At 48.4% G+C, this 25,917-nt stretch overlaps 1 protein-coding gene across 4 annotated transcripts in view; it reads right to left on the bottom strand.

The window, feature by feature from the left end:
* PRICKLE2 (prickle planar cell polarity protein 2) overlaps window positions 1-25,917 on the bottom strand; it is a 419,325-nt gene that overhangs the window by 40,330 nt on the left and 353,078 nt on the right. For all 4 annotated transcript variants that reach the window (XM_064274273.1, XM_010589693.3, XM_010589694.3 and 1 more), the window contains exons 6-7: window positions 22,301-22,487; window positions 15,483-16,352 (exon numbers count right to left, since the gene is read on the bottom strand). In XM_064274273.1, the coding sequence (XP_064130343.1) occupies window positions 15,483-16,352; window positions 22,301-22,487 (1,057 nt within the window). The remainder of the gene's footprint in view (window positions 1-15,482; window positions 16,353-22,300; window positions 22,488-25,917) is intronic.

Here is a 25,917-nt window from a genome sequence, read left to right as displayed (position 1 = left end):
AACATGCCCGGAAATCAACTCCTGAAAATTAGCTAATGAAACCCTGCGGATAACAACAGAATATTGTCTGACATAGTGCTGGAAGATGAGCCTGCTAGGCTGGAAGGCAACAATGGACTCAAGTATGCCAGCAATCATGAAGATGGTACAGGACCAGGCAGCGTTTTCTTCTGTTGTACGTGGGGTCGCCATGATTCAGAGCTGACTGGATGGCAACTAACAACGACAGCAACTCCTGAGTACAAAGAGAGCCAAAAAGGGCACGGCTTGGGTGGCAGAAAGCCCAGCCACCCAAGGGACCGGGTTCACTCAGGGAATGGCTGGATCTAGGCTGTGTCGGGGGGAGATTTTTAGGAAGTTCAGACCAGGCAGGAATTCCTCTCCTCAAGGAGGGGTCCAGAGCTTGAAACAGATCCACTGACAAGGTCTGTTTGGGCTCATTTCTGGGACTGATAAAAATCTCAGGGGAAAACTTTCATTGTTGTGCTTCCTGTTGTCTTTCTAGCTGTGGGCCCACCGCTGAGCCTGCTTCTCAGCCACAGGCTTTGGGCACAAATGAACTCCTGTAAGCTGTGGCAAATGGAATTCTCTGAGACCTTCACTGGTACTGGGGTTAGGGGGATCGCTCACAAAGGGATGAGATCTATGAGCTGACAGTCTATTTTCTGACACTGGGGAGGCCAGGCTCCCTTAGCATCAACGGTGTTACAGGAGAATAATTAGGCCACAGATTCAGGTAGCCTCTTTTAGCTCAGAGAAGGATGGGAACTGAGATTCGGGATAGGGCTCCACTCTCCTGCTACAAGCATTCCTGAAAACTCCGGCCGCCTTCTCTAGCAGCAGCAGAGCTCCACAGCAGTGGGGTCAGCATAGGTCCAAAACCAAAACCAAACCCACTGCCGTCGAGTTGATTCTGACTCATAGCGACCCTACAGGACAGAGTAGAACTGCCCTGTAGAGTTTCCAAGGAGTGCCTGGCGCATTCCAACTGCCAACCTTTTGGTTAGCAGCCATAGCACTTAACCACTATGCCACCAGGGTTTCCACAATGGGTCCAGCTCATGGAAACTTAGAGAACCACGAAATGAAACCATCCATGATCCTGGCCCTGCCCACCCTCCCTTTCTAGTGCAAATGACTCCTGAGTTCTATTCCCTCTTCCCTCTGTGAAGTGAGCAGTGTGCTGAGATGTGCTAAGGTGGCAGGAGGTCCGCACTCTGGGGCACCTCACAACACGAGCAATGAGCACTCCCCAGTATCGAGTTTGCCAGGGAGCAGGTCTGCAATTAAGTGCTTTATGTACAGTGTCTCATACCCCCTCCCGCCCCGAGAGCCCCATGGAGCAGACACTTACTCTGGAGAAAACTGAGGAACTGAGAGATTTCAGCCACTTGCCTCAGGTCATACAGCTAAACAGGTGGTGGGATTCAACCAGGTCTATTTGATGCTTAAAACACTAAACCCAAGTGGGCACTGCAGCTGGGGTCAGACCAAGAAGCCTTAGGGCGGTAGGTGGGTAAAACTAAACCAAACCAAATCTGCTACCGTTGAGTCGATTCTGACTCATAGCGACCCTACAGACAGGGCTTCAAATGCCCAGCAGGGGAGGTTAGGTCACATGATATGGTGCCCTCCTCAGATATGGCTCTGAATGGCTTTGATGGGGACTGACGATGTCAGGCGAGATCCCTCTGTACCAAGACCAGGCTTCCTCACCTTGGCACTGTTGACTTCTGGGGCTGGGCAATTCTCTGTGGGCTGGCAGGGGAGGCTGGAGGGAGCTGGCCTGTCCTACTCTAAAGCACAGAACAGAACTACCCCACCGGGTTTCCAAGGTTGTAAATCTCTACAGAAGCCGGCTGCCACATCTTTCTCCCTCCGAGCACCTGGTAAGTTTGAACCGCTGGCCTTTTGGTTAGCAGCTGAGCGCTTAACCACCGTGCCACTAGGGCTCCTTACCTAGGACCCAGTGTCTAGAAATGAAGACATAAAAAGGAAGAGTTACTCTAGTATGTTCTCTTTACTTCTCTCACTTTCAGGTAAGAGCTTGATCTGTTCCCGAGGAAAAGACAAAGGTAGCCTGAGCTGGACTGTTCCCTTTTCTAAATCAGCACCTCTGAGTTAACTCTTTCATGCCAGGCGATACATACAGTAACCACAAACTTTTCCAGCCTTGGGGTTTATTGGGAAGCTGCTGTATATTGATAGTGCGTGTGGCCGCAAGGCAGGGGCCTTTATGACCGTTTGAAACTGTAGAAATGGGTGTGTGCTGCAAATTGCTGTTTTTACAGAGTATTGTATATCTGAATGTTTGGTAGGAAAGACAGAAATTTTGAAAATTTTCATTTATTACACACATGGACCAAGAGATCCCAGTGGGGACTCTGGGGTATAACCAGTGGTACTTCATATGTACCACTAAACACTTAGGGCAGACTTGTGGGAGGGGACAAGGAAAAAAAATCCATACTACCTACCAAAAATTCAGACCCATTCAATGATTCAGCACGCTTCCATTAATGAAAACACATGGTATCAACAAAAAATTCAAAGCAGAAAATAATTGGGTCACCAAAAGGTTAGGCAGCCAGCGGGAGGGCTGCTCACTCCCAGACAGCACAGAAACAGTGCTAGGGGTGCATGCTCCAAAAGGACAATCCCAGGATCAGAAATAAACCCCCCAGTGGGCGTGCACTGGTAACACCCTCAGAGGGGCGGATGTGATGAGGCTGGACAACCGACTCCAAGAAGCAAGAGTCACTTAGACTTAGCACAGCTGAGAGTCAAGTATTTGTTCCAAAGATGGGCCCAGAGAAGAGAGAAATACACAGTACTGTCTCCACTCCACTGGGCAAGAAACAAAATGGATGAGTTTTGGCATCCCCGTCTTCTAAATGGGAAAAATAAGAAGGGAGCCAGAGGACGGGCTGGATAATCCACAAAATGGAACATCAAACCCTTGGGCAGCCAAGAGTTGAGAAAAGCTATTTTCTGGAGCAGACAGGAAGAACGGGGAAAATGCGCCCACCTTACCTAAGTGGACGGGGACTTAGCATGGCATTTTAAGCTGTTGACGTTTTTTTACCAAAGAAAACACGAGGCTTTTTCCTAGTGAAACCACGGCCTTGATTTTGTGTTGGAAGATCCAGACTTTATCTTCTAAATGATGCCCCGCCTATTTGCTCAGCCTGATCTGTGACAGCTGCCTCCCAGAACTGTGTCATGGTCTGGTTCTGATTTGGAGAGGGCAGGCTAGGGGAGTCGCCTGGGAGAACAGGCTGGGAACACACACACCCACCCACCAGGATGTTCAAGATGATGCTGGTGCAAAGCCGGGGAGAGCTGATGAAAAAATTCCAGGTTAAACAATCAGAAAATCGACCAATCAACCAACCTCAAATCCTTAAGAAATCTTGGTTCCATGACCTTCTGATTTTCAAATGAATTCTAGAGCTGCCACAGGCCCTACTGGAGATCAGTGATTTTTCTGCTCACTCTTTCTGATGCACGCAGTGACAATACCCAAACCAGCAAATGCTCTCGGCCAAGTAGGACCCTCTATCATATTTAATCCACGCTAGGTATTTAAGATGGAGTCCCTAGGCAGTGCAAATGGCTAACGTGCTCAGCGGCTAACGGAAGGGTTGGAGGTTTGAGTCCACCCAGAGGCACCTCAGAAGAAATGCCTGGTAATCTACTTTCAAAAAAAGCAGTCACTGAAAACCCTGTAGAAAAAAAAAAAAAAGGAAACCCTATGAGAAGAGTTTTACCCTGACACACAAAGGGGTCCCCATGAGGTGGTGTTGACGGCAGCTGGTTATGTATTTAAGGAATATGTTACCCACTTGTTTCGGATAATTTGCTCCTTACTCACTAAGATGGTATTTACTATGCCAGCAGCCATTTGACATCAGGGATGCCTTCAGAGCTTTTCAGAATAAGCGTAATCCACTTTTTCTTTTGTCAAAAAGGAGAATACACTCAGACCTAAGAGAAGATGTAAAAAGGAAAGATATCACTTCTAGACACCAAGGAGGTCAGAACCACCCAAGTTTAAGATAAGAAATTTGAGTGTTACCAGCTCCGTAGTCCTTAGACTTAGGGGGCCTAAGAGTTCACTGGGAAAACTTGTTAAAAATGCAGATTCCTGGGTCTAAACTCCTCAGAGATTTTGCGTGTGAGTCTGGGGTAGAGCCCAAGAATTTGTATTCTTACAAGCAGGCCAGGTAAGTACAGTGTGGGTAGTCTTTGAACTGGTCTAACTACTGGAGTTTGACTGTCCACATGGAGAGATGCACTCCCAAAAGCTGGCTCCAGGTTGCGTCATTGTTAGCTGTCACGGAGTCGGCCCCCTGACTCACGGCAACCCTGTGCACAATGAAATGAAACGCTGTGTGGTTCTGTGCCATCCCCGTGATAGGTTTCAGATCAGGCTGTTGTGATCCATAGGGTTTTCACTGGCTGATTTTCAAAAGTAGATTGCCAGGCCTTTCTTCCTAGTCTGCCTTAGTCTGAAAGCTCCACTGAACCCTGTTTAGCATCATAGCAACATGCAAGCTTCCACTGACAGTGCAAGGTGCACTGGCCAGGAATCAAATCTGGGTCTCTGGAGGGTAAGGATGCTACCACTAACCCATTAAGTGGGATTTTAATGGAAATAGCTTTCTGCTACTTCAGGGGGCTCTTCAGGGCAGGGGGTTCTCTGTGCATGGGCAGAAGAGGGTGAGTTAAGACAGACGGCTGTTGGTGCAGAGCTGGTTGGGCTCACGCTAACACCTAACACTTCACAGAGGAGGGGGTACAGATGCTTTTGCCACGCAGTCCAGTTGAGCAGGTCGAGGATCCGGCTAGCCTCTGGGACAAAACAGTTAGAAGGTTTGTTTGTGGTTATAATTAAAACCCATTGCCATTGAGTTGATTCCATCTCATAGTGACCCTACAGGAGAGGGTAGACCTGCCCCATAGGGTTTCCAAGGAATGGCTGGTGGGTTCGAAATCCTGACCCTTTGGTTAGCAGCCGAGCTCTTAACCACTGGACCACAAGACCTCCTTATAAGTAAATGGAGGGCTAAAAGAGTACACTCTGCTGATGAAAGTCAAAAGAAAAAAAAGAGATTTAAAAACAAATCATTTTGGAAACTGCCTAAATGTCTAATTCTGGGGGCGTGGTAGCACCCACTCAAATGAATATTAACACAGCCATTATAAATGCTGGCTACGGAAGCCATGAAAATAAGCTAATGACAGAATGCAAGTGAAGACATCCAGGACACAAAATATTCAGTACACGTACAATTCAGCTAGGAAAAAAATAACTATCAATCTATAGGGGAAAAAAAAATTAACCAAAACAGTAACACTAGCCGAGTGGTGAGACTGGGTTATTTTTTCCCTACTTCTTTTTTCTTGATTTCCTCTTTGACATTTTCCTAAATGCCCATATTTTTTTAAATAAAAATTATGAAAACTTAGGTTTTAAGGCTATTTCCAAGTGAACAAAAGCAACCTCATTCCCCTTTGCGAGACTGCCAAATTCAAAACTTCCAAGTGAAATGTACACGTTCTTTAAAAATCCACTCTATAAAATCTCATACCATACTGAAGCACCCCCCGCCCCGGCCATGGACCCCTGTTTCCAGTGTTGCTTTTTCAGTAACGAAATCAGCAGTGTTTTCTCCCCATCAGTAGCCATGGTTACTTACTCCCGGCATAGATGACTGTCTACACCCTGAACGGTTATCAAAAACCAAGACACTGGAAAAATTTCCCTGGGCCCAGAAAATGGCAGTGAGACTATGCCATTAAGCAGGGGCCCTGGGCCGCTCTGGGCCCGCTCTGCCCCGTCCACTACTCCCCCATAATCTGGCTCTGAGAACATCCTGTGCCTCCTCAAGGACACAGAAGGGGCACAGACAAAGGCTCAACGGACAAGATGGACTTCCATGGCTCTCTTCTGAACCCTGGTCTGTGTGCCGGGGTGACGTCAGAGCTGGGAGAAGTCAACCAGAAGGGCACAGGTTCTTTGAGGATCAGAGAGGAAGTCACCTCTAGGACTAGTCTAAAGGTGTTCCTCAGCCACAGTCCTGACCATAAGGGAGGGACAGCCTCATGCTAGGTGGGATAGCATCCAGTCTAACCTCCCAGCCCTCCAAATATCTCCTCGATGGCTTGAGACCCCTGCATTAAAATCACCACAGGGATATACCCCAAAGACCAGGGCTTTGCCTCCAGAAACATAACCTTGATTTCCCTTTGAGACCCCCCGCCCCCACTCTCAACCACTGTGAATTTGATGGGCTGGCTCCAGGGATAGGCATGTGATCAGGCCTGGCCAGTCAAAGCAGTCTATCCCCCCTGGCCACTGGGGGTTAGCTCACGAACTGTGAGGTGACCCAAGTCAGGCAAATTGGCTCAATTCTGGGACTTTTAGTGATGCTATTTAGAAAGAGCAGTTCTCTTTCCCCTTCACCTGAGGCTAAAAGACTTTAGCCTGGAGCTGCTGGCGGCCATCTTTGCTACCTCGAGGAAGGCTATGCCTGAGAGTGAAGCCCAGTGGAGGAAATGAGAACTGAGAGACGGAAAGAAGCCTAGTCTTCATGACATCCTCAGTCGCCTGGATCCGGCTGAGTTTGAAATCAAGTATCTGTGAATTTCCCAGTTAGTTGATTTAAAAAACAAAACAGTCTTAGTTGTTTACATACCAGTTAGAGTTTGTGTTTTGACACACGTAAACAAGAGAGTTCCCTAATACCAATGAACAGACAATCTCTCTGCATTTTCCAGGTATCTCTCAGGCTGGCCCCAGGGACCCACTGAAAGGACTCAAGGTAAGGTCTCAGTTTTCAGACCTATAATTCCAGACTGGGCCACACATCTTCCCCAGCAAACACTGTGAACAGAGATCTGGCTGATACCATTCATGAGCACATCCTGAGGTTTGGCCTCTCAAGCAACCCGTGCCACCTGGTTAGGAGGTTTTACCCAACTATTTAAGTAAAGAAATTGGGTTCAAGGATGGATATCCAAGTCATACAGAGGAAAAGGAGAAATACTCCTTCCCCAAATTAAATAGAGCAGTGTTTTACACGACAAGCACTGAAAGCAACATTTCAGACATTCTCGGGAAAGTGAGCTACTCCAGTCGTTGCTCCGGGTTCCCACACTGCTGTTTTCTCGTTCTTCTTGTTTGCAAGTGACACTGGAAAATCACCTCTCACCTCTGAGCAGTCAGTACACCTCAGTGTTGCACAACTACGGCTCCCTTGCCAGGGAGTGTAGGTAATGCGTGGTAAGGGCGTAGATACGCACAAAACCTCCACACTGATCAAAGGAGGCAGTAAGCCCTCTCAGACTTCTATTCCTGCTGTGTCTCTGACCTCTACTTTTCCATATCCAGGTCCATGGCATATGCACCTTCAGCTGGGGTGTGTGTGTGTATGTGTGTGTGTGCATGTGTGCGTGTGTGCGCGCGCGTGTGTGTGTGTGTGCGCGTGCGCTGCTCAGTAAAAAAAACCACAGAGTAGGCAAAGCTTTCTCCAGTTCTAGGTTTTTGAGTCTACCCTCCTGTCTCCCAGTACCCTACACCCAGGGGTCTGTACATCTTTGCCAATTTCCTCTGCTATCCATCCCTTATCTCAGACCTCTCCCTGTTTACACCTTGGGGACAGCCACCTTCACCTCTTGCCTGGACTGCACAGCCCTGGCCTGCCTTATGATGGTGCTTGCCCTATGCCAATCAGCTGCCCACCAGCGCAGAAGCCACTTTTTCCAAATGCAAACCTGACATGTCATCTCCCCACCACTGCTTGGCTGAATGCTTCAGTGGCTTTCCATTGCCCTTAGTCCAACCCATTGCTGTGAGTTGATTCTGACTCATAGTGACTCTTTAGGATAGAACAGAACTGCCCCATAGAGTTTCCAAGGCTGTAATCTTTGCAGAGGAGCCCTGGTGGTACAACAGTTAAAGCACCGGGCTGTTAACAGAAAGGTCGGCAGTTCGAAACCACCACCCAATCCATGACAGAAAGATGCGGCAGTCTGCTTCCCTAGAGATTTACAGCCTTGGAAACCCAGTGGGACAGTTCCACTCTGCCCTATAGGATCACTATGAGTTGGAATCAACTTGAAGGCAATGGGATTAATCTTTACAGAAGCAGATTGTCACATTTTTCTCCTGTGGAGCAGCTGTTGGGTTTGAAGCGATGACCTTTTGTTTAGCAGCTGAGCACTTAACCACTGTGCCAACAGGGCTCCTTTTGCCCTTAGAAGAAAGGTCAAAACTCTTAAAATGTCCTAAAAGTCTCTGCAACATCTAGCACTTGCCTCTTCCCAGCCTCATGACTCTATGTTGTACCCACCATGGGGTATTCTTTCAGTTCTTCACACTCACCACACATTCCTACCCCAGGGCCTCTGCATATGTTGCTCCCACATTCCTACCCCAGGGCCTTTGAACATGCTGTTCTCCCATTCCTACCCAAGGGCCTTTGCACATGCTGGTCTCACGTTCCTACCCAACGACCTTCACAAATACTGTTCTCGCATTCCTATACCAGGACCTTCACACATACTATTCTCACATTCCTAGCCCAGGACCTTCACACATACTGTTCTCACATTCCTAGCCCAGGACCTTCACACACACTGTTCTCACATTTCTACCCCCGGGCCTCGGCACATGCTGTTCTCACATTCCTACCCCAGGACCTTCACACACACTGTTCTCACATTCCTACACCAGGACCACTGCACACGCTGTGCTCACATTCCTACCCCAGGGCCTCTGCACATGCTGTTCTCACATTCCTACCCCAGGACCTTCACACACACTGTTCTCACATTCCTACACCAGGACCACTGCACATGCTGTTCTTACATTCCTACCCCAGGACCTTCACACACAGTGTTCTCACATTCCTACCCCAGGACCTTCATATGTGCTGTTCTCACATTCCCACCCCAGGTCCTTCACACATACTGTTCTCACATTCCTACCCCAGGTCCTTCACACATACTGTTCTCACATTCCTAGCCCAGGACCTTCACACATACTGTTCTCACATTCCCACCCCAGGACATTCACACATACTGTTCTCACATTTCCACCCCAGGACCTTCACACATACTGTTCTCACATTCCCACCCCACGTCCTTCACACATACCGTTCTCACATTCCTAGCCCAGGACCTTCACACATACTGTTCTCACATTCCCACCCCAGGTCCTTCACACATGCTGTTCTCACATTCCCACCCCAGACCCTTCACACATACTGTTCTCACATTCCTACCCCAGGACCTTCACACATACTGTTCTCACATTCCTACTCCAGGACCTTCACACACACTGTTCTCACATTCCTACCCCAGGACCTCTGCACATACTGTTCTCACATTCCTACCCCAGGGCCTTCACACATGCTGTTCTCACATTCCTGCCCCAGGACCTTCACACATACTGTTTTCACATTCCTACCCCAGGACCTCTACACATACTGTTCTCACATTCCTACCCCAGGACCTCTACATGTGCTGTTCTCACATTCCTACCCCAGGACCTCTGCACATGCTGCTCTCACTGCCTACAGTGCCCTTTCCTGGGTCCCTCAAGTATCACTTTCTCAGTGATACCCTCTGACCTCCCTGACCCGGCCACATCCCTCTCTGTGTGTTCTCCTAGCACTGTGCTTACCACAGGTGCAATTTTATTTTGTATAGCTGGTTACTGCTATCAACTCCAGTAGGCTTTAAAGTGCGAGAGGGCAAGGCCCATTTCAGTTTAGATTCAGTGTTGCGTCCCCAGCACCTAACACAGGCAGCAGCACCTGCTAATACAGATGATAACTAATACAGAGCACTTACAGGGTGTCAGTCGCTGTTCTAAATTCTTACAAAAAAAACAGCTTACCTCATCTGCACAACAACCATCCCCAAGACAAGGACATGGAGGCACAGAAGAGATACGTTCACACAGCTATGAAGCTGCAATGTCCCGTTTCCAGCCCCGGCAGCCTGGCCTACAGCCACACTCATATCCACTCTGCTGTGACTCACGGAGGAGGCACTCTGATCACATCTGCTGAATGAGAACGAACAGAAATCATCTCTCGTGTCCCTCATTCTCATCCACACCTTGCATTCCCTTCCTGTAGGTTCCAGCTCTCACTGCCCTTACCACCCCTTACACAACCTCGCTCCACACCAGGTTCCTTCACTGGGGGCCTGCTGATATCTCCAGTTGTCCCATGGCATGCACCCTGCTTGATGCAGCCCGTCCCAATTCCAGGTCTTACTCAGTGGTCTACCATTCTCCTCCCCCTTCAATTCTGCCACAGTATCCTGGCTTAGGACACAGCTGGAGCCAGAATGTTCACCTTTGAATCCTGCTCCTGCACTTTTCAGCTGTGTGGCCTGGGGCTACTTAGCCCTTCCACACCTCACGATGCCGTTCTCAAAGGGGAATAACAGCTGTACCTGCCTCATAGAGCTGCTTTAAGGACAGGATGCCTTAGTTCATGAAAAGTGCTTAGAGCTGGACCTAGGACAGACAAACACAAGAATGCCCGCTGTTGTTGGTGCTGCTGCTAGGGACTGGCTGGGTTAGAGCTGCTGCCAGGCCCCCACGCTGTGGCCTTGTAGGAGGGGCCTGTCCCTGCTGACTCACTGTGTGAGCATTAGGGATGGTCTGTTTCCCATGCAGAAGGAGCTGAAGATTTCCAGTCCTTAGGCAAGCAGGAGGTGTCAAGGCCTGGGTCGAAGGCCGGCCAGCCACTGGAACTATCTGTTTTTACAGGTCTGTCCTGGGGAAGAATGCTGCCCACGAAAAGACCCAGCTTCACGCCAGATGAAACACTACAGGCTTATTCAATAACATAAGTACGGAGCATGGAAGGAAAAATTATCTCTAAATCTGGCTTTAACCAAAAGCTGAAGGTGTTTTGCCTTTTGTAACACATACCAGTGACTCGTAGACTGCGATTCTAGAATTTAAAGGTACACAGACAGTACAGACCTTTGTCCTCTCAAAAGACTACAGAATATTCTAGCAAAATTCAAAGGCGAGTGTGAGGGTGGGCAGCAGAAAGACTGACTACCCAAGTTGAGTCAACATCACGTCCTGGGCATGCATGTATGTGTGCGTGTGTGTGTGCGCGCGTGTGTGTGTGTGTGGCGTAGGATGTGAAAGGCTATTTAGGGTCTGCTCCAGTGACAAGCTGTGCTTAGAATATTAGCCACAATCTCTCCTCCACTCTGTTGTGTCTGACAAGTCCATAGAAACGCCAGGGCACAAAATGGATTTCCTTAGTTCCCTGTTTCTCGCGCTCTGCTCATGTTGGTAAGGAGCATGTTTAAAACCCCAAAATGCAAACCTGCACAACTGGTGGGTGTTGGGAGAAGTTAGCAGCCATCAAAACTATCTAAGGAGCCAAAACTATGGATGAGTTTGTTTGCAAGGAGGAAGAAATGATGATGATGATAACAATAATATCAATAATGGCATCAGGTAATTATTACAAAAGGTTATATGCATGTCAAAGGATCCCTAGTGGTGCAATGGTTAAGCGCTCGGCTAGAACCAAAAAGTCAGCGGTTGGAACCCACCAGTGGCTCCAACCCACCAGAGGCTCCGTGGGAGGAAAGACCTGGCGATCTGCTTCCGTAAAGATCACAGCCTAGGAAACCCCATGGGGAAGTTCTACGCTGGCATATGTCGTTGTGTGCCTTCAGAATTGATTCGACGGCACACGACAACAACAACGTGTATGTCAGGAAGAGGTCCCAGGTGGCGAAGATGGTTGGTGCTCATCTACTAACCTCAAGACTGATGGTTCGGGCCCATCCATCCATGCTGTGGAAGAAAGGCCTGGTGGTCTGCTTCCACAAAGACCACAGCCGAGGAAACCCCATGGGGTAGTTTTACTCTGTAGCACATTGGGTCGCCATGAATCAGAATCAACACAAGGGCAACGGGTTTGGCTTTTGGTTTGATATATGTCAGAGACCATGCTGACAAACTTAAATGCATTGTCATTTAATTTTTATAGAAACCTTGCAAAGGATGTATGACTATTCAACAAATTCCACAGATGAGGAAATTGAGCCCTAGGGAATCTGAGTGACTTCTTCAAGGCTACACAGCTCCCAAGTGATGACAGGCCCTTAATGCTCACGTGAGAACTTCCAAAGGGCTGACGCTGGGGTTGGTGATGTGCCCATCCTATCAGCTCACTTCCCTCATTTGGCTGTCCAGGAGGGTAGCCACTAGTCACATGTGGTTACTGAAATATAAATTAATTAAAATTAAGTGAAATTTAAAAATCAGTTCAGTGCTACTGAGCACTTGAAATGTGGCTGGTGCAACTGAGGAACTTTTCATTTTAGTTTAAATTTCAATAGTCACACGTGGCTAGCAGCTACTGTGTTGGACAGTACTGATCTGAGGAACTTTCTTCTCAGTTTTGTCAGACATGGTTCAGGGTTGCCTTCCAAAAATCTCAGAGACTGAGGGCCATTAGTTGTTTTGCTAAAGGATCCATAAAAAATAAGAGGGTCCCTGAAGTCACCTTTTAGCTAAATAACAGAATGGCTCATTAAAAAAAAAAAAGAATATTACCGGTGAGTAAGGAGCTCCTTTAAAAGAAAATCTGTGAGACCAAATGGTCAACAATTACTCTAAAGCAAAGGTAAGAAGGTACGGAGGCAGGGAAACTAGAGAACTGGAAACAGTACAACCATGTGGCAGTGGATGAGGACGACACCCTATGAAAACGTAACCAATACCACTGAATAACTTGCGTGGAAATTGTTAAATGGGAACCTAATTTGCTGGGTAAACTTTCACCTTAAAGACAGTAAAATATTACTAAAAAAAAAAAACCAGGGGATAATTTTCCTGGGACTTCTTCCTTAGAAGTGGAGACTGCTCATTCTTTCTAATTTGGCTTCTCTGACACTCGGCTTCCCCCAGCAATTCTGACAGCCTCAGGGGTCTACAGGGCGCAGACAAAAGAGTCAGAAGAGGCAAACCCAGGAGACGCCTTTCTCATTATGGAGCCCAGCAGCATCAGCAGCGAGCTGGTTAAAATGCAGATTCCTGGGATCCACCTCCAGAGAGTCGGATGCAGTGGATCTGGGGGAGTCCCAGGGGCCCACGTGTTCATCAACACCCCAATTGTTCTAATGCAGGTGGTCTAACTTTGAGAAATTCCACTTTAAAGGTCGAATTACATATTTATCTCCTGGCCTCTTAAATAATTATAGCACACAAATCTTTCGGGAGTTAACACAAACCGGGCAGGGCGCCAGGCAGACATCACTCGGCACTAATTGCCAAGTTCTCCGACATTGGCCAGGCGCTTAGTCACTGAGGCCTCATTTTTTCATCTGAAGCATGGGCTCTGTCCCTCTGGGACAAATGAGAACACAGATGTGAAAGCATTTGTGGGGGGGGGGGTGGGGGATAAAAGATAAAACAGACTTTATAGACATCCTACAACACGGAGACAGGCCTTGTCTGTCTAGCAGAGAGTTTAAACAGATTGCACATGAAAAATCCATGTTTTTAACTTCTTGGGAACAACTGCAAGATCGGACAGCACGGGGTCGGCAAACTGGTGTGATTAAGAGCGTGACTCTGGAATTAGAGGCATGGGTTCAAATCCCTCTTCTGCCACTTAAAGCTGGGTGGCTTTGAGCAAAGCCCTCAACCTCACTGTGCCTTAGTTTCTTCAATTCTGAAATGAGAATCAGAATAATACACCTCCCTCATGGGGTTGTGATGATTATATTAAATGAACTAATATTTGTAATGTACTTAGAACAATGCTTGGCACGAGGTAAGAGCTATATATGTGTTAGCTAAGTACATATACCTGTGTGTGGCAGGAATCAGCTGGAGGTGAATGGCCCCTTTCCCCTCCAGATGGGGCTGGCATGTGCCTGGTTATCAGTCTCCATCCAGACCCATCTGACTATGGGGTCCCTGCTGGAATGGGCAGACTCGTATCTCCCTCCCCTGGTGCCCTCCCCCATTCAGGGGCAGATATATTAGTGCCCATCACCATGGTGATGCCTCGCATGTTGTTATGATGCTGGAAACTATGCAACCAGTATTTCAAATACCAACAGGTCACCCATGGTGGACAGGTTTTAGTAGAGATTCCAGGCTAACACAAACTACTTCTGAACATTAGCCAATGAAAACCCTATCGATCACAAAAGAACACTGATATAGTGCTGGAAGATGAGCCCCCTAGGCAGGGAGATATTTAAAATGTACAAGAGCTACAACAACAAACTTGAGCATACCAATGCCCATGAAGATGGTGCAAGGCTGGGCAGTGTTTCATTTTGTTATACATAAGGTCGCCATGAGTCGGAGCTGACTTGACGGCAACCAACAGCATACTCATCTCATCTTACACCCGTGGTCCTCAAGTTTTCATGGTAAAAGTCTAGTTTGTTTCCATTTCCAGTCCGTTGTGGACTGACACACAGGCCTACTGAGCATGAATGATGGGCAGCACCCACCACACAGGAGCCACCAAGTGAGCCCCACAAGCCCCTGGCTGGCCCATGCCCTGATCAATGACATGGGACCCCTGAACACGGGGCTGCCTCAGCAAAGGCAAAGGGCTCTCAGAATTTCTAAACACTCTCTGTACTTAAGACGCTGGGAACTGATAATGATGCGCAGGCCAGCCCTGGTCCTCAGGCTGTGCTTCGGATAGCACCATCTTAGAGCTCAGCAGTCTTTGCACTCACACAAACCAAGCAGACAACCTGCTGGACACAGCATGCAAGGGACTGTCTCTTCACTGTCCTTTGCCACTGCCTGCCCTTGCCTTGTCTACCTGCAGGTTTATTGTGTCTTTATGCCCACATTCACACCAGCTCCCTGGTGAGACACTGGGGTCCAGGACGGCCTTGACAGCTGCAGGGGTGCAGGCAGTCCCAGGCCAGGCACCTGTTCCCCAGGAACTGTGAGAGCTGCCAGCAGCCCACAGCTGCCCCCTTCCCCTAAACATTGCCTCTGGCTGACAGGAGCTGCTTTGTGCCAGGCCCACATCCACAGCCTCACCCGTCCTCACTCCCTAGCAGCCCAGAGCCGATGGCGGACTGACACAGCACTACAAAAGGCCAGCCCCTTTGTCTCAAGAAGGAACCAACTCTGTGGTGCAGTTCATGGTCCAGAGCCCCCTGTGGGATCAGCCTGTCACCTGGCATTTTCCTGGCCCTATTCCCTCTCCCTCACTCTCTCCTGGGGGCAAGTGCTCAATAGACCAGAGGCATCTGAACTCCTGTCTCAGTCTTTACTATGTTACAGCTTCAAAGACAGAGCTACCTGAAACTTGAACTTGCCCTCCTCAGCAGCCTGTTGAAGAAAAGCATAGGACAGGACCAACACTAAAACCCCGAGGACCAGCTTCAGGTTGCCCATAGATCACCCCTTGCTATCTGCCTCCCAGGTGAACAGAACCTACCTGTTGCGTTTGACAGGGCCAGCGATTCTATGGAGCCCCGAGGGGTCTGCTCGGTGGGCGTCATGTCCTCCGTGTATTTCAGGGAGCTGACAGGGTGACGGGTCCGACACTGCTGAGTGGCCAGGCCCCCTTCCTCTCCCTCCTCCTCGTACTTGGGGACTTGGATGTTGCCTCGGGTTTCGCTAAAGCTCTGGCTGGACATGTCGCTGTAGCTCTCCTGGGATCTCAGCCTGCCCGGATAATAGTCGTCTCGGCACTCCTGGATGAAGCTGCCCCCGTGCCCTTTCATGGCCAGCGACGAGCTCCTTTTGGGGTTGCTGAAGTGCTTGCCCCACATGTCGGGCTGGGCCCCAGCCCCTTGCGCTCCCGGACTGTAGGAAGTTCTGATGTTGCACTGGCTAAGAAGCTGCAAAGGACTCTGGGCCTGATTCTGCTCCATCTTGTTCCCGTAGTGATAGGGCTCATCCCGGCTCCTCCAGATGGGGTCTCGGTTGAGGCTGGGCGTCTGGCTGGACAGGCTGAGCAGGTCCATCTGCATCGACAGGGGGTCCACGTCGGTGGAGAGCAGGTTGGAACTCACTTGCAACTGGCTGTGCTGGGTCAGCACAGGCTCCTCCGTCTTGCCCTTGTTCTTGCCAATCTTGGCGCTGCGCCGGGACTCCTTGGCCCTGGCGTTCTGGAAAGCCGAATCGGATGAGTCAGAGCCATTGGGGTCCTCACCGGCACTGCAGGCCCGGGAGCAGAATATCTGGCCCTGCTTTGGGAGGAACGGGCGCCCCAGGAGGGATTTTTTGCAGTGAGCACAGCAGAAACAGGTTTCGGTGGCGTGCCAGTGTTGGCCGTCGTACGTCATCTGACCTTGGTCGATCCCTGGGGAAAGAAGAGACACAGGAGAGGATGATGGGCTGCTCAGAGTCCTTCACTACAACCCAAACACACGGCACCCTGGTTTGACTCTGGACTCCAAATGCAGCACAACAAATTGTCCATAAATCAGTGATCAGGTCACCACGTCGATGGCATCCACATATGACTACGGCAGCCCCCTTGCTCTACCAGTCGGCTCCTTCTTGGCTCGTTTGCTCTGGGCATGGAGAATCTAGATCACGATGCCCTCTCCAGGGATCCCTCTGTCAGGAATATGCTTCTCTCAGGGGGCAGTAATGATACACACATATAATAAAGCCCTGGGGTTTTACGTATGGAAACCCACTCAATTCCTCAACTGTGCGTGGTGGGTTTCTACTACTGTTTACATTTTTCGGATGAGAAAGCAAAGCCATACAGAGGTTTAGCAACTTGCCTAAGGTCAGCAAACTAAGAAGCAGAGACAATATTTGTACCCAGGAGGTCTTGCTTCCAACCATGACCCTGATATCATTTCCTTCACTCTACTGAGGTGTCTGCTCAAATGCCAAGTCCTCGGAGAAGTCTTCCTGCCCACCCTGTCTAACAGTATGTTCTACTGAGGTGTCTGCTCAAATGCCAAGTCCTCGGAGAAGTCTTCCTGCCCACCCCGTCCGACAGTATGTTCTTCTGAGGTGTCTGCGCATATGCCAAATCCTTGGAAGTCTTCCTGTCCACTCGTCTGACCGTCTGTCCTCCATTATGCCCCTCCCTCATCTGCTGCACAGTCCCCCACAGCATTAACACCACTGGGTGCTGCACCCCCCCCCCCGCCACCATGAGTGTATTTGTTTAGTATCTGTCTCCTCCACTAAACGTGAAGCTCTTATGAGCACAGGTCATTGCACTTCTGGGCTGTCTCCTGGACTCAGGGGCTCTTCCTGTGTTGCCTGGATGGAGGACTGAATTCCCATCACCAGTGTATGCCATTCCAATGGGCAAGCCACTGTAGCAGCTCAGCAGGAAAGAAAGAAGTAGATTTAGCTCTTGTAAGGAAAAACTTGCTCTTGGTAAGGAAGTTTGGACATGGTTTGTCAAAGATATTGCCCCTCCGTAAGGATGCATACCCTTCGTTTAACTTTACCAGGAAAGGAAGACGCATTTCCTCCCTGTGCCTGGGCTGTGCCTGTTTCCATGGTCAGGTTAAACGGTGCTTTATCAGCAGCCCCCACAGGCCCTGCTGTTCTCCTTAGCATCTCTTCTGCCTCTTCTGGTTGTAGGGCTGTATCTCCCTGCGGAGCCCCACCACCCCCACCCTCAGACGTGAGCCCCATGGGCACGTGACCTTCGCTGGACCAATCAGAGTCACCTGGACTTCTGCTAAGATACTGACACTAAGAAGCTCTCTTTCCACTACAGGTGCTGGAGGATGTTGGGCTCCACGGGGGGAATTCTCCCTGCCTAAGAATTCAGTCCCGAGCAATTGGTGCAGTGGTTAAGCGCTTGGCTGCTAACTGAAAGGTCAGCGGTTTGAATTCACCAGCCACTCTGGGAGAGAAAGATGTAGCAATCTGCTTCTATAAAGACGTGGCAGCCTTGGAAACCCTGTGGGGGCAGTTCCACTCTGTCTACTTATAGGGTGATTATGAGTCAGAATCAACTGGATGGCAATAGGTTTTTCTGGTTCAGAAGGGAACTTTTTCAAGACTCCTGATGCATAATGATAAAAGTCTTTCCAGAAAGCTGATACTAATGTGAATACCACCTTCAGTGACTGACAACGCCTGAGCCCAGACATTTAAAGGATAACTTCTAGAGGCTTGTCTAGAGATGTAGAGGACAGGGAACTGGGAAGATCCACACAGGAAAAGAGAACCACAAGAACAGAAGACTGAAGGGGCCTTGTCTTCCTCTTATCCTAGCCCATCCCCTATCTACTTTTACATCACTGGAGCTCACAGGAGACAGGTGTGAAGGAAATTCTCCTATTATTTCTTCCTCAAGCTAAGGGGAGTCTCTAGTTGAGAGCCTGCCCTAGGGACTAAAAAAACCAAACCAAGTTGATTCCAACTCCGAGCGACCCTATAGGACAGGGTAGAGCTGCCTGTAATCTTCACAGAAGCTGATTGGCATATCGTTCTTCCACAGAGCAATCTGTGGGTTCGAACTACTGACCTTTCAGTTAGCAGCCAAGTGCTTAACCACTGTGCCACCAGAGGGGATTAGTGGGACAGGAACAACCACAAGGGCCGCTCAAGGTGAAAGGGGGACTGTGTCAATCAGCTACCCTCTCAGCACCTGCATTTCCAGAAGAGTGAGAAAGGGCTGAGGGGACGCTAAAAACAAACCACCAGAGCTGGGGCCATCAACACTTTTCTGCCCATGCCCGCCCCCGTTCCTCGCCCCCAACCGCCCTGGAAGGAAGCAAGACCTACAGGAAAGGGAATCAGAATTCTGTAGTAGTTACAAGTAAAGCTTCAGGAGTCAGCTCCGTCCCACTGCAGGGGCTGAAGCTCAGTCTAATGTGGTTGCAAGGACCCCGGATGCTGAAACCCATTTGCTTGGGCTCACATCTTTGCTCTGCCCTCTTCTAGCTGTGTGACCCGAGGCCAGTTGCTTCATCTCTCCACACCTCAATTTCATGACTCAGGGGTAAAATGGGGATAATCACAGTACTTACCTTATGGGGTTACTGTGAGGATTAAATGAGTTAATACACCTAGAGTGCTTAGACATGTGCCTGGGAACTATTCTTACTGCTTTGGTTCTTTTATTTTTATTAGGTCTGTACGCCTGTCTCCCTCACTGCCAGGATAGAGCCCAAGAGCGAGCCCTGAGGCTGGCTCATAGGGTCTTCCTCCTCTCTCTCTCCCTCTCCCTTTCCACCCCTTCTGTCATATGTCACATCCCTAGAGAGCTTGAGCGGGCACCCCTGGTTGCCCCAGCTCCTTTGCCGTGAGCTCCCGCTCGCACAGCATCCTGGGCAGCTGGAACCTTACCCAAACCCTCAGAGGTGACAGGAGCCCAGCTCCGACAGCCTGTCCTCCACCAGCTGTTTCTCTGCTTCTCAAGGAAACATGCTCATAGTTGCAGCAGAGGGGACGGGGCCTCCCGGAAGGACAGGCTGGGGGGCGGTGGTTTATGAAGCAGCCTAGCAGGCAGTGGAACATGGTCCCTGATAAACATCAGTGACGTCAGACGGCCCTCTGAACTGCTCCTGAACTCTAACATCTGGAGAAGACTCTGCCGTTCAACATCTGAGCCATCCTTTTTACTCCCTCTCTAAGCCTTTAAGCACTTCTCTGCGGGTGTATGTGTCTACTGCTGCTACAGCCTCGGCCTGTTTATAGGACTGTTTACTCTGCCGTGTGCAGACGAGAGCATGTTGCCCTGGCAACGGCCGCCTGATGCAGGGTCTGCTCTGAGCGGCTGTACAAATATGGAATGTTTGTCCAGCATGACCAGCATGTGAGGGTCTGGCGACTGTGGAAGGCACAATACACAGAGCCAACCCTTTCACTGTCAGAGGAAAATTGCCTCTTGTAGAAAAGTGAACCCTTAAAAAAAAAAATCAGGGACAGCATTTCAACGAATGCAGCCAGGATGTTGCAGGCTACAGCAGCTCTCTTTTCTGGTGACGCACTGATGCCTTTTTTGGATTTAAAAGGAAAGGAGAAGGGGAAGCCAATAAATGCTAGCTGCTGCTGTCGTGTGCCATCGAGTTGATTCCAACTCACAGAAACCCTACAGGACAGAGCAGAACTGCCCGTGGGGTCTCCTAGGCTGTAATCTTTATGGGAACAGATCTCCAGGTCTCTTCTCCAGTGGACCTGCTGGGCGGGTTTGAACCACCAGCCTTTTGGGTTAGCAGCCAAGCGCTTACCCATCGTACCACCAGGGCTCCTTAAATGCTAACTAGTTACAGCTAAAGTAAATGATGAAGGGAACAGAGAAAGATAATAAAACAGAAGGACCCTTTGAGGTGTACATGCTGAAGCAACAGACGTATCTGAACTCTCCCAAGCCACTGAGTGAAAATTCTAAACGGCAGCTTCTAGACAAGCCTTTCAACCTCCACAGAAAGTGACGACAGAAACAGAAACACTGTTGGGAAGGGGTTATCGCCACTGTAGGTAGGTCTTCTGTGCTCTCAAGTTCCTGTCTTCTGAGTAACCGCTGACTTGCGGACTCCGAATCCACAAGCAAGCCATCCTGGATCAGCAAGTTGCACTGTTTTCCCTGTCACTGTCCCATCCTTCCCTTCCACACACACCCAGCCACCTGTCAAGAGGCGGATCCCTGTTTCCTAATCTTAGGAAACTCTGCCTATTTTTCTGTCTGTTTTGGTCTTGGAGAACAGAAAGCTCCTGGGGCCTTGGTCAAGACTTCAGGCTTTGAGAGGGTGAGGGTTTTAGGGGAAAGGAAAGGAGACTTGTGTGTCACCCAAAGGCCCCGAATGGAACGCAGCTGCACAAAGGTCTCCATAGCAGAGCTTATGCAACCACTGTGTTACGGACCCAGGGGTTCTTCCTATGTCCTGACACAGGACTCCAGATCAGAAAGCCTCACAGAGGCAGGCCTGAGTCTCTGGGGTGGTACACTCCAGTGACAAATACCACCAAGCACACAGCAGGTGGCTTGTGTACAAAGCTGTGATTTTCATGAGCACATCCAAACCAAAACCAAACCCGTTGCCGTCGAGTCAATTCCGACTCATAGCAACCCTACAGGACAGAGTAGAACAGCCCCACAGAGTTTTCAAGGAGCGCCTGGCGGATTCGAACTGCTTGCCTTTTGGTTAGCAGCCGCAGCTCTTAACCACTTCACCACCAGGGTTTCCTTATGAGCACATAAAGCTCCTCAAATTACTAGTTAATTTTTCATTTGAATACATTACTTTGCATGGCCCAGGGAGACAAAGCCACTTCTTTTTCGGTCCTGATGTTTTAAGTGGGGCAAAGTGGGCTCAGAAGCTGATGGCTGCCACAGCACCTCGTTACAGGTAAGGAGTTGGCAGCTCCTCAACAGACTTCTCACAACTGTGCAGGCACGGGAAGCTGGTGCTGCTGGTCTCTCAGGCACTCACCCACTGCCAGCTTTTTTTCCAAAGGGTGGCTCATTCCCAAGGTGCCAGAAGAGGCACATGGAATGAACAAGCCACAGGTGCTGTGTGACCTGCGGCTGTGCTGAAGGGTTGAACAAATCAGTCATTTGCAAATGGAAGATAATTTTCACCATCTCGCATCTGCCACTTACTTGGGGAGTTCATAGCTTCTGAGCAACTTGAGGTTCTTTTGCTCTGAATCCGGCTGAGCTTCAGCTGGGCCAGCCTTTGCTGGTTTTTTTTTTTTTTTTTAATGACACATGCTTGCTGGAAACCATTTGGTTCCTTGACCACCCTTCCCCACCAAGATGTCTGCTTTGCTTCCTCCCTCAGCTGACCTCCAGTTTTTTCCAAGGAGGCTATGAAAGATACGTGTTTATACTTTCTTTCTTTATTTTCCTTCTGAGACCTCTCCCTCCCTTCCTCAGTCATGGGTCTGTCCCTCACCTAGCACCATTGCATGGCCTCTGAGTTGGGCCCATGACTCAGGCAGATCAACAGGAAGACCTGTTGTGTTTCTAGGATGGGTATATGGCTGAAGCAGGGCCAGTAAGACTCCTATCTGGAGGGACTGAACTGGGTATTGGAAGAGGGATGGCTCCTCTATTTTGAGAATGCAGGTCCTAAGAAGGCAAGGTGAGCTGAGACATGGAGAAAAAAATAGGCTTGTTTGAACCCTTGATCCATCCCTACCTGAAGCCACGCACTCCTTGACCTTTCAGGAACATGAGCTAAGAAACTCCCTTTCCCACCTAAGCTAGTACGAGCTGGGATTCTATCATGTGCACAAGAGGAGCTCTAACTATTCAGACACAGCGGAGATCATGTCACATAGCAGGACCGAGCTCAGCGCCGAGCATTGCCTCACCGATGTGCTGGGCACAGGTGTCACAGTACTCCGCGTACAGGGACTCGAAGCAGTGGCAACAGTAGGGCCTTCCCTCCTTCATGATGTAGCGCTGACCGCCCAGCACCGTCTCGCACTCGAAGCAGCAGAAATGTTTCATGTGCCAGTGACGCCCCTCAGCTTCTGTGCATTCGTCCGCAAAGATGATCTGGAGGTGGGGAAGCCAAACAGTCAGTGCTTGAGACTCAGCTACAAAAACACACTTTGAGGAAGAAATGCTAAGGGGGTCCTCCCAAATTAGAAGGGTGGGAAAGCAGGTCTAGCCCACGAGTTATTAAACAATTATATATATACACACATACATATGTTTATTCTATATTTTTATCAGCTCCCAAATCAGGATTTACCTAAAGCACAAATAAATCTAGTTTCTGGCCTGGCCACAGATGAATTTAACCACATTTCAAAAGCCAAAAGAATTTCCCACCCTGAAGATTACAGCAACACCATAAATTGAGAGCCCAGGAACACGTTCCATATACAGACACATCTGTTTCATTTGGTTTGTACACACTATTTAAAAAATAGCAATTTCATACAAACACTTGGAATCCTGGCTTCTCCTCTGAAAATATAACACTTGGCCATGCTGGGCACACATTTCTGCAAGGCAATGGCAGGCTAGACCTGAGAAAGCGGTTGCTGCTTTCGGGCAGTGTCTTAGTTATCTAGCGCTGCTATACCAGAAATACCGCACGTGAATGGCTTCACATTTGGGGAGACACAGCTCCATCCACAGCACACAGGTTCTAACTTCTCCAGTCTGTCAGATCCTTCACTTCTCCTTATTGCCTGAAAATGGATCTCCTTCATTTATGACATGGGATAGACAGGCACTCAGACGCATTTGAGTTTTGGCCCCTGAGAGTTTTTTTTTTTTTTAGTTTCAAGGCACGGGTTTCAAAACTTCACCACAAAGCTACAGTAATCAAGGCAGTGTGGCATTAGGATGGACAGATAGATCAGAAAAAGAGAATTAAGAGTCCAAAACCAAACCCAGAGGCTATGATCGCTTGATTTTCAAAAAAGTCCACCCAGACAATTCAATAGGAAAAGAACAATTCTCTCAGCAAATGGTACTGGGACAACCGGATACCCACACAGAAAAGAAAGAATTTGGACCCCGACCTCACCCCATATTAAGAAATTAACTCAAAATGGAACAAAGACCTAAGTGTAAAGCTAAAAACTATTAAGCTCTTGGAAGAAAACGTGTCTTTGTGACCTCAGATCAGGCAACGGTTTTTAGGTATAACCCTAAGAGGACAAGCAAAAAAAAGAAAAAAAAGATAAACTGGAATTCATGAAAATCAGAAACTTTTGTTGTTTCAAAGGATACTATCAAAGAAAGGGAATAGGCAACTCACAGAATGGGAAAAGACATTTTCAAATCAGTATCTGATAAGGGACTAGTATGCAGAACATACAAACAACTCATAACTCACTGATAACAAGACAACCCAACTTAAACAAAGCTAAGATTCTGAATAGGCATTTCTCTAAATGGCCAATAAACATAGGCAAATATATCCAACATCATTATTCATTTGGAGAATGCAAATCAAAACCACATTGAGACACCACCTGACACCCACTCTGAGGACTATTATCAAAATCCGGGCAATAACAAGCACTGGCAAGAATGTGGAGGAACTGGAACCCTCATTCGTGAATGGTGGGGATGGAATGGTGCCCTTGCCTTGAAAAACAGTTTGGCAATCCCTCAGAAAGTTACAGTTACCATGTGATCCAGCAATTCCATTCCTAGGTATACACTCACAAGAACTTAAAACATATGTCCACACAGAAACTCATACACTAAAGTTAACAGCAGCATTATTCATACATAATAGCCAAAAAGTGGAAATAACTCAAAAGTCCATCAATTGATGAACGGAGAAATGAAACATGGTCCATCCATACAACGGGGTGTTGCTCAGCCAGAAAAGGAATGAAGTGCTGACACATGCTACCACATGCATAAATCTTAAAAACATTCTGCCGTGTGAAGCACGCAAGACGCAAAGGCCACATTTTGCATGATCCCATTTATATGAGATATCTAGAATACACAAACCCATCGAGACAGAAAATAGATTCGTGGTTGCCTGGGGAGGAAGGGCAAGGGGGTGGGGAAGAATAGGAATTGACTGCTAATGAGTACAGGGTTTCTTCTTAGGACGATGAACATGTTTTAAATTAGATGGTGATGGTTGACAAGTCCTGTGTTTACGCTTAAAAAAGAAAAAAAAGCCCACTAAATTATACACTGAAGGGTAAATTTTATGTATGTGAATTATATTTCGATTAAGCCATTTCAAAGCAAATTCAATTGCCAACAGATAACACAAAGCCATATTGTGAGCACCACTTTCCAGGTGTGGAAATTGAAGCATGAAGGTAAAGCTGCTGCTTAGAATCACAGAGCTGGATCTGAACTCAGTTTCCCAACTACCCCCGCCCCCCTCCAAGGTCTCTCCAGAAATCACTACTAGCATTAGAAGCAAATTAGTTAAGTCCAATCAACTTCGAAAGAGCAAAGACCAGTCTGTAAGAGAACAAGGCCCACCTGACGGGATTCTCCATGGTTGAAAATGGAGGGTGTTGCCTTCCACTTTACTGTTTACACAAATCCACTGTACGAGGAAATCTCTGTCTAAGATTTACCCCCAAATTATTCCTACAAAGAAGTCAGGTTTAGAACTTCTCCTTTCTGCTCCAAACTTTTCAATCAAAACCAAAAAACCTTCGGTCTGTTTCTGAAGGGAGAACCCAAGCTAGAGTGAGCCTGGTGCTCTACTCTGCTTTCTTACCCAGGGTTATTGTTGTTAACTGCTGTCGAGTTGCCCACTACTCATGGTGACCCCACGCATAAAGGGATTGGAACACTGTGATCCATAAGGTTTTCACTAGCTGATTTTCATAAGTAGAATGCCAGGACCTCTTGTCCGAGTCTGTCTTAGTCTGGAAGCTCCACTGAAACCTGTCCAGCCTCAGAGCAACATGCAAGCCCTCACTGACAGACGGTGGTAGCCATGCACGAGGTGTACTGGCTGGGAATTGAACCCAGGTTTCTTGTATGAAAGGCAAGAATTCTACCAGAAAGATCCAAATGGAGTATCCATCTGCCTCGAGAATCCTCACTCTGAACTTTTAAAAACTGCGTGAAAATCAAATAATTGTATCAATTTTCCTCTCTCCTCAAACCAACCTGTCCCATCAAATTTCGGGAAACTGAGCTACTTTACTAAAGAAGTGGCACTCTGTTACTGACGGCTGCTCCCGGGACTAGGGCTGAAATCTAAAGCCTTGTGATGCTTTTTAAAACATTTTTTCTTAAGGGTTCTGAACTGACCTAGCGCCGATCTCCTGAGCTACAGAGATTGCCCTTCCATTTGGAGGCCCATGAGACTGTGGCGTTCAGTAAAGTGGGCCAGGGATGGGTGGGATTTGCTAGACCTTCTCTCTTGAAAGGGTTAAAACAAGAAGGGGAGTCACCCATGGTTTTCTTCTGTGCAAGAACCCCAGAACAAAGTGTTGGCAATGGCACAACCAAGTGGTGACAGGTAGGGCCCGAA

The sequence above is a fragment of the Loxodonta africana genome, chromosome 22 (assembly GCF_030014295.1).
Source record: "Loxodonta africana isolate mLoxAfr1 chromosome 22, mLoxAfr1.hap2, whole genome shotgun sequence".
Classification (NCBI taxonomy): Eukaryota; Metazoa; Chordata; class Mammalia; order Proboscidea; family Elephantidae; genus Loxodonta; species Loxodonta africana.
The sequence above is the reverse complement of the archived record's forward strand: the minus strand, read 5'-3'. Positions and strand labels throughout refer to the sequence as shown.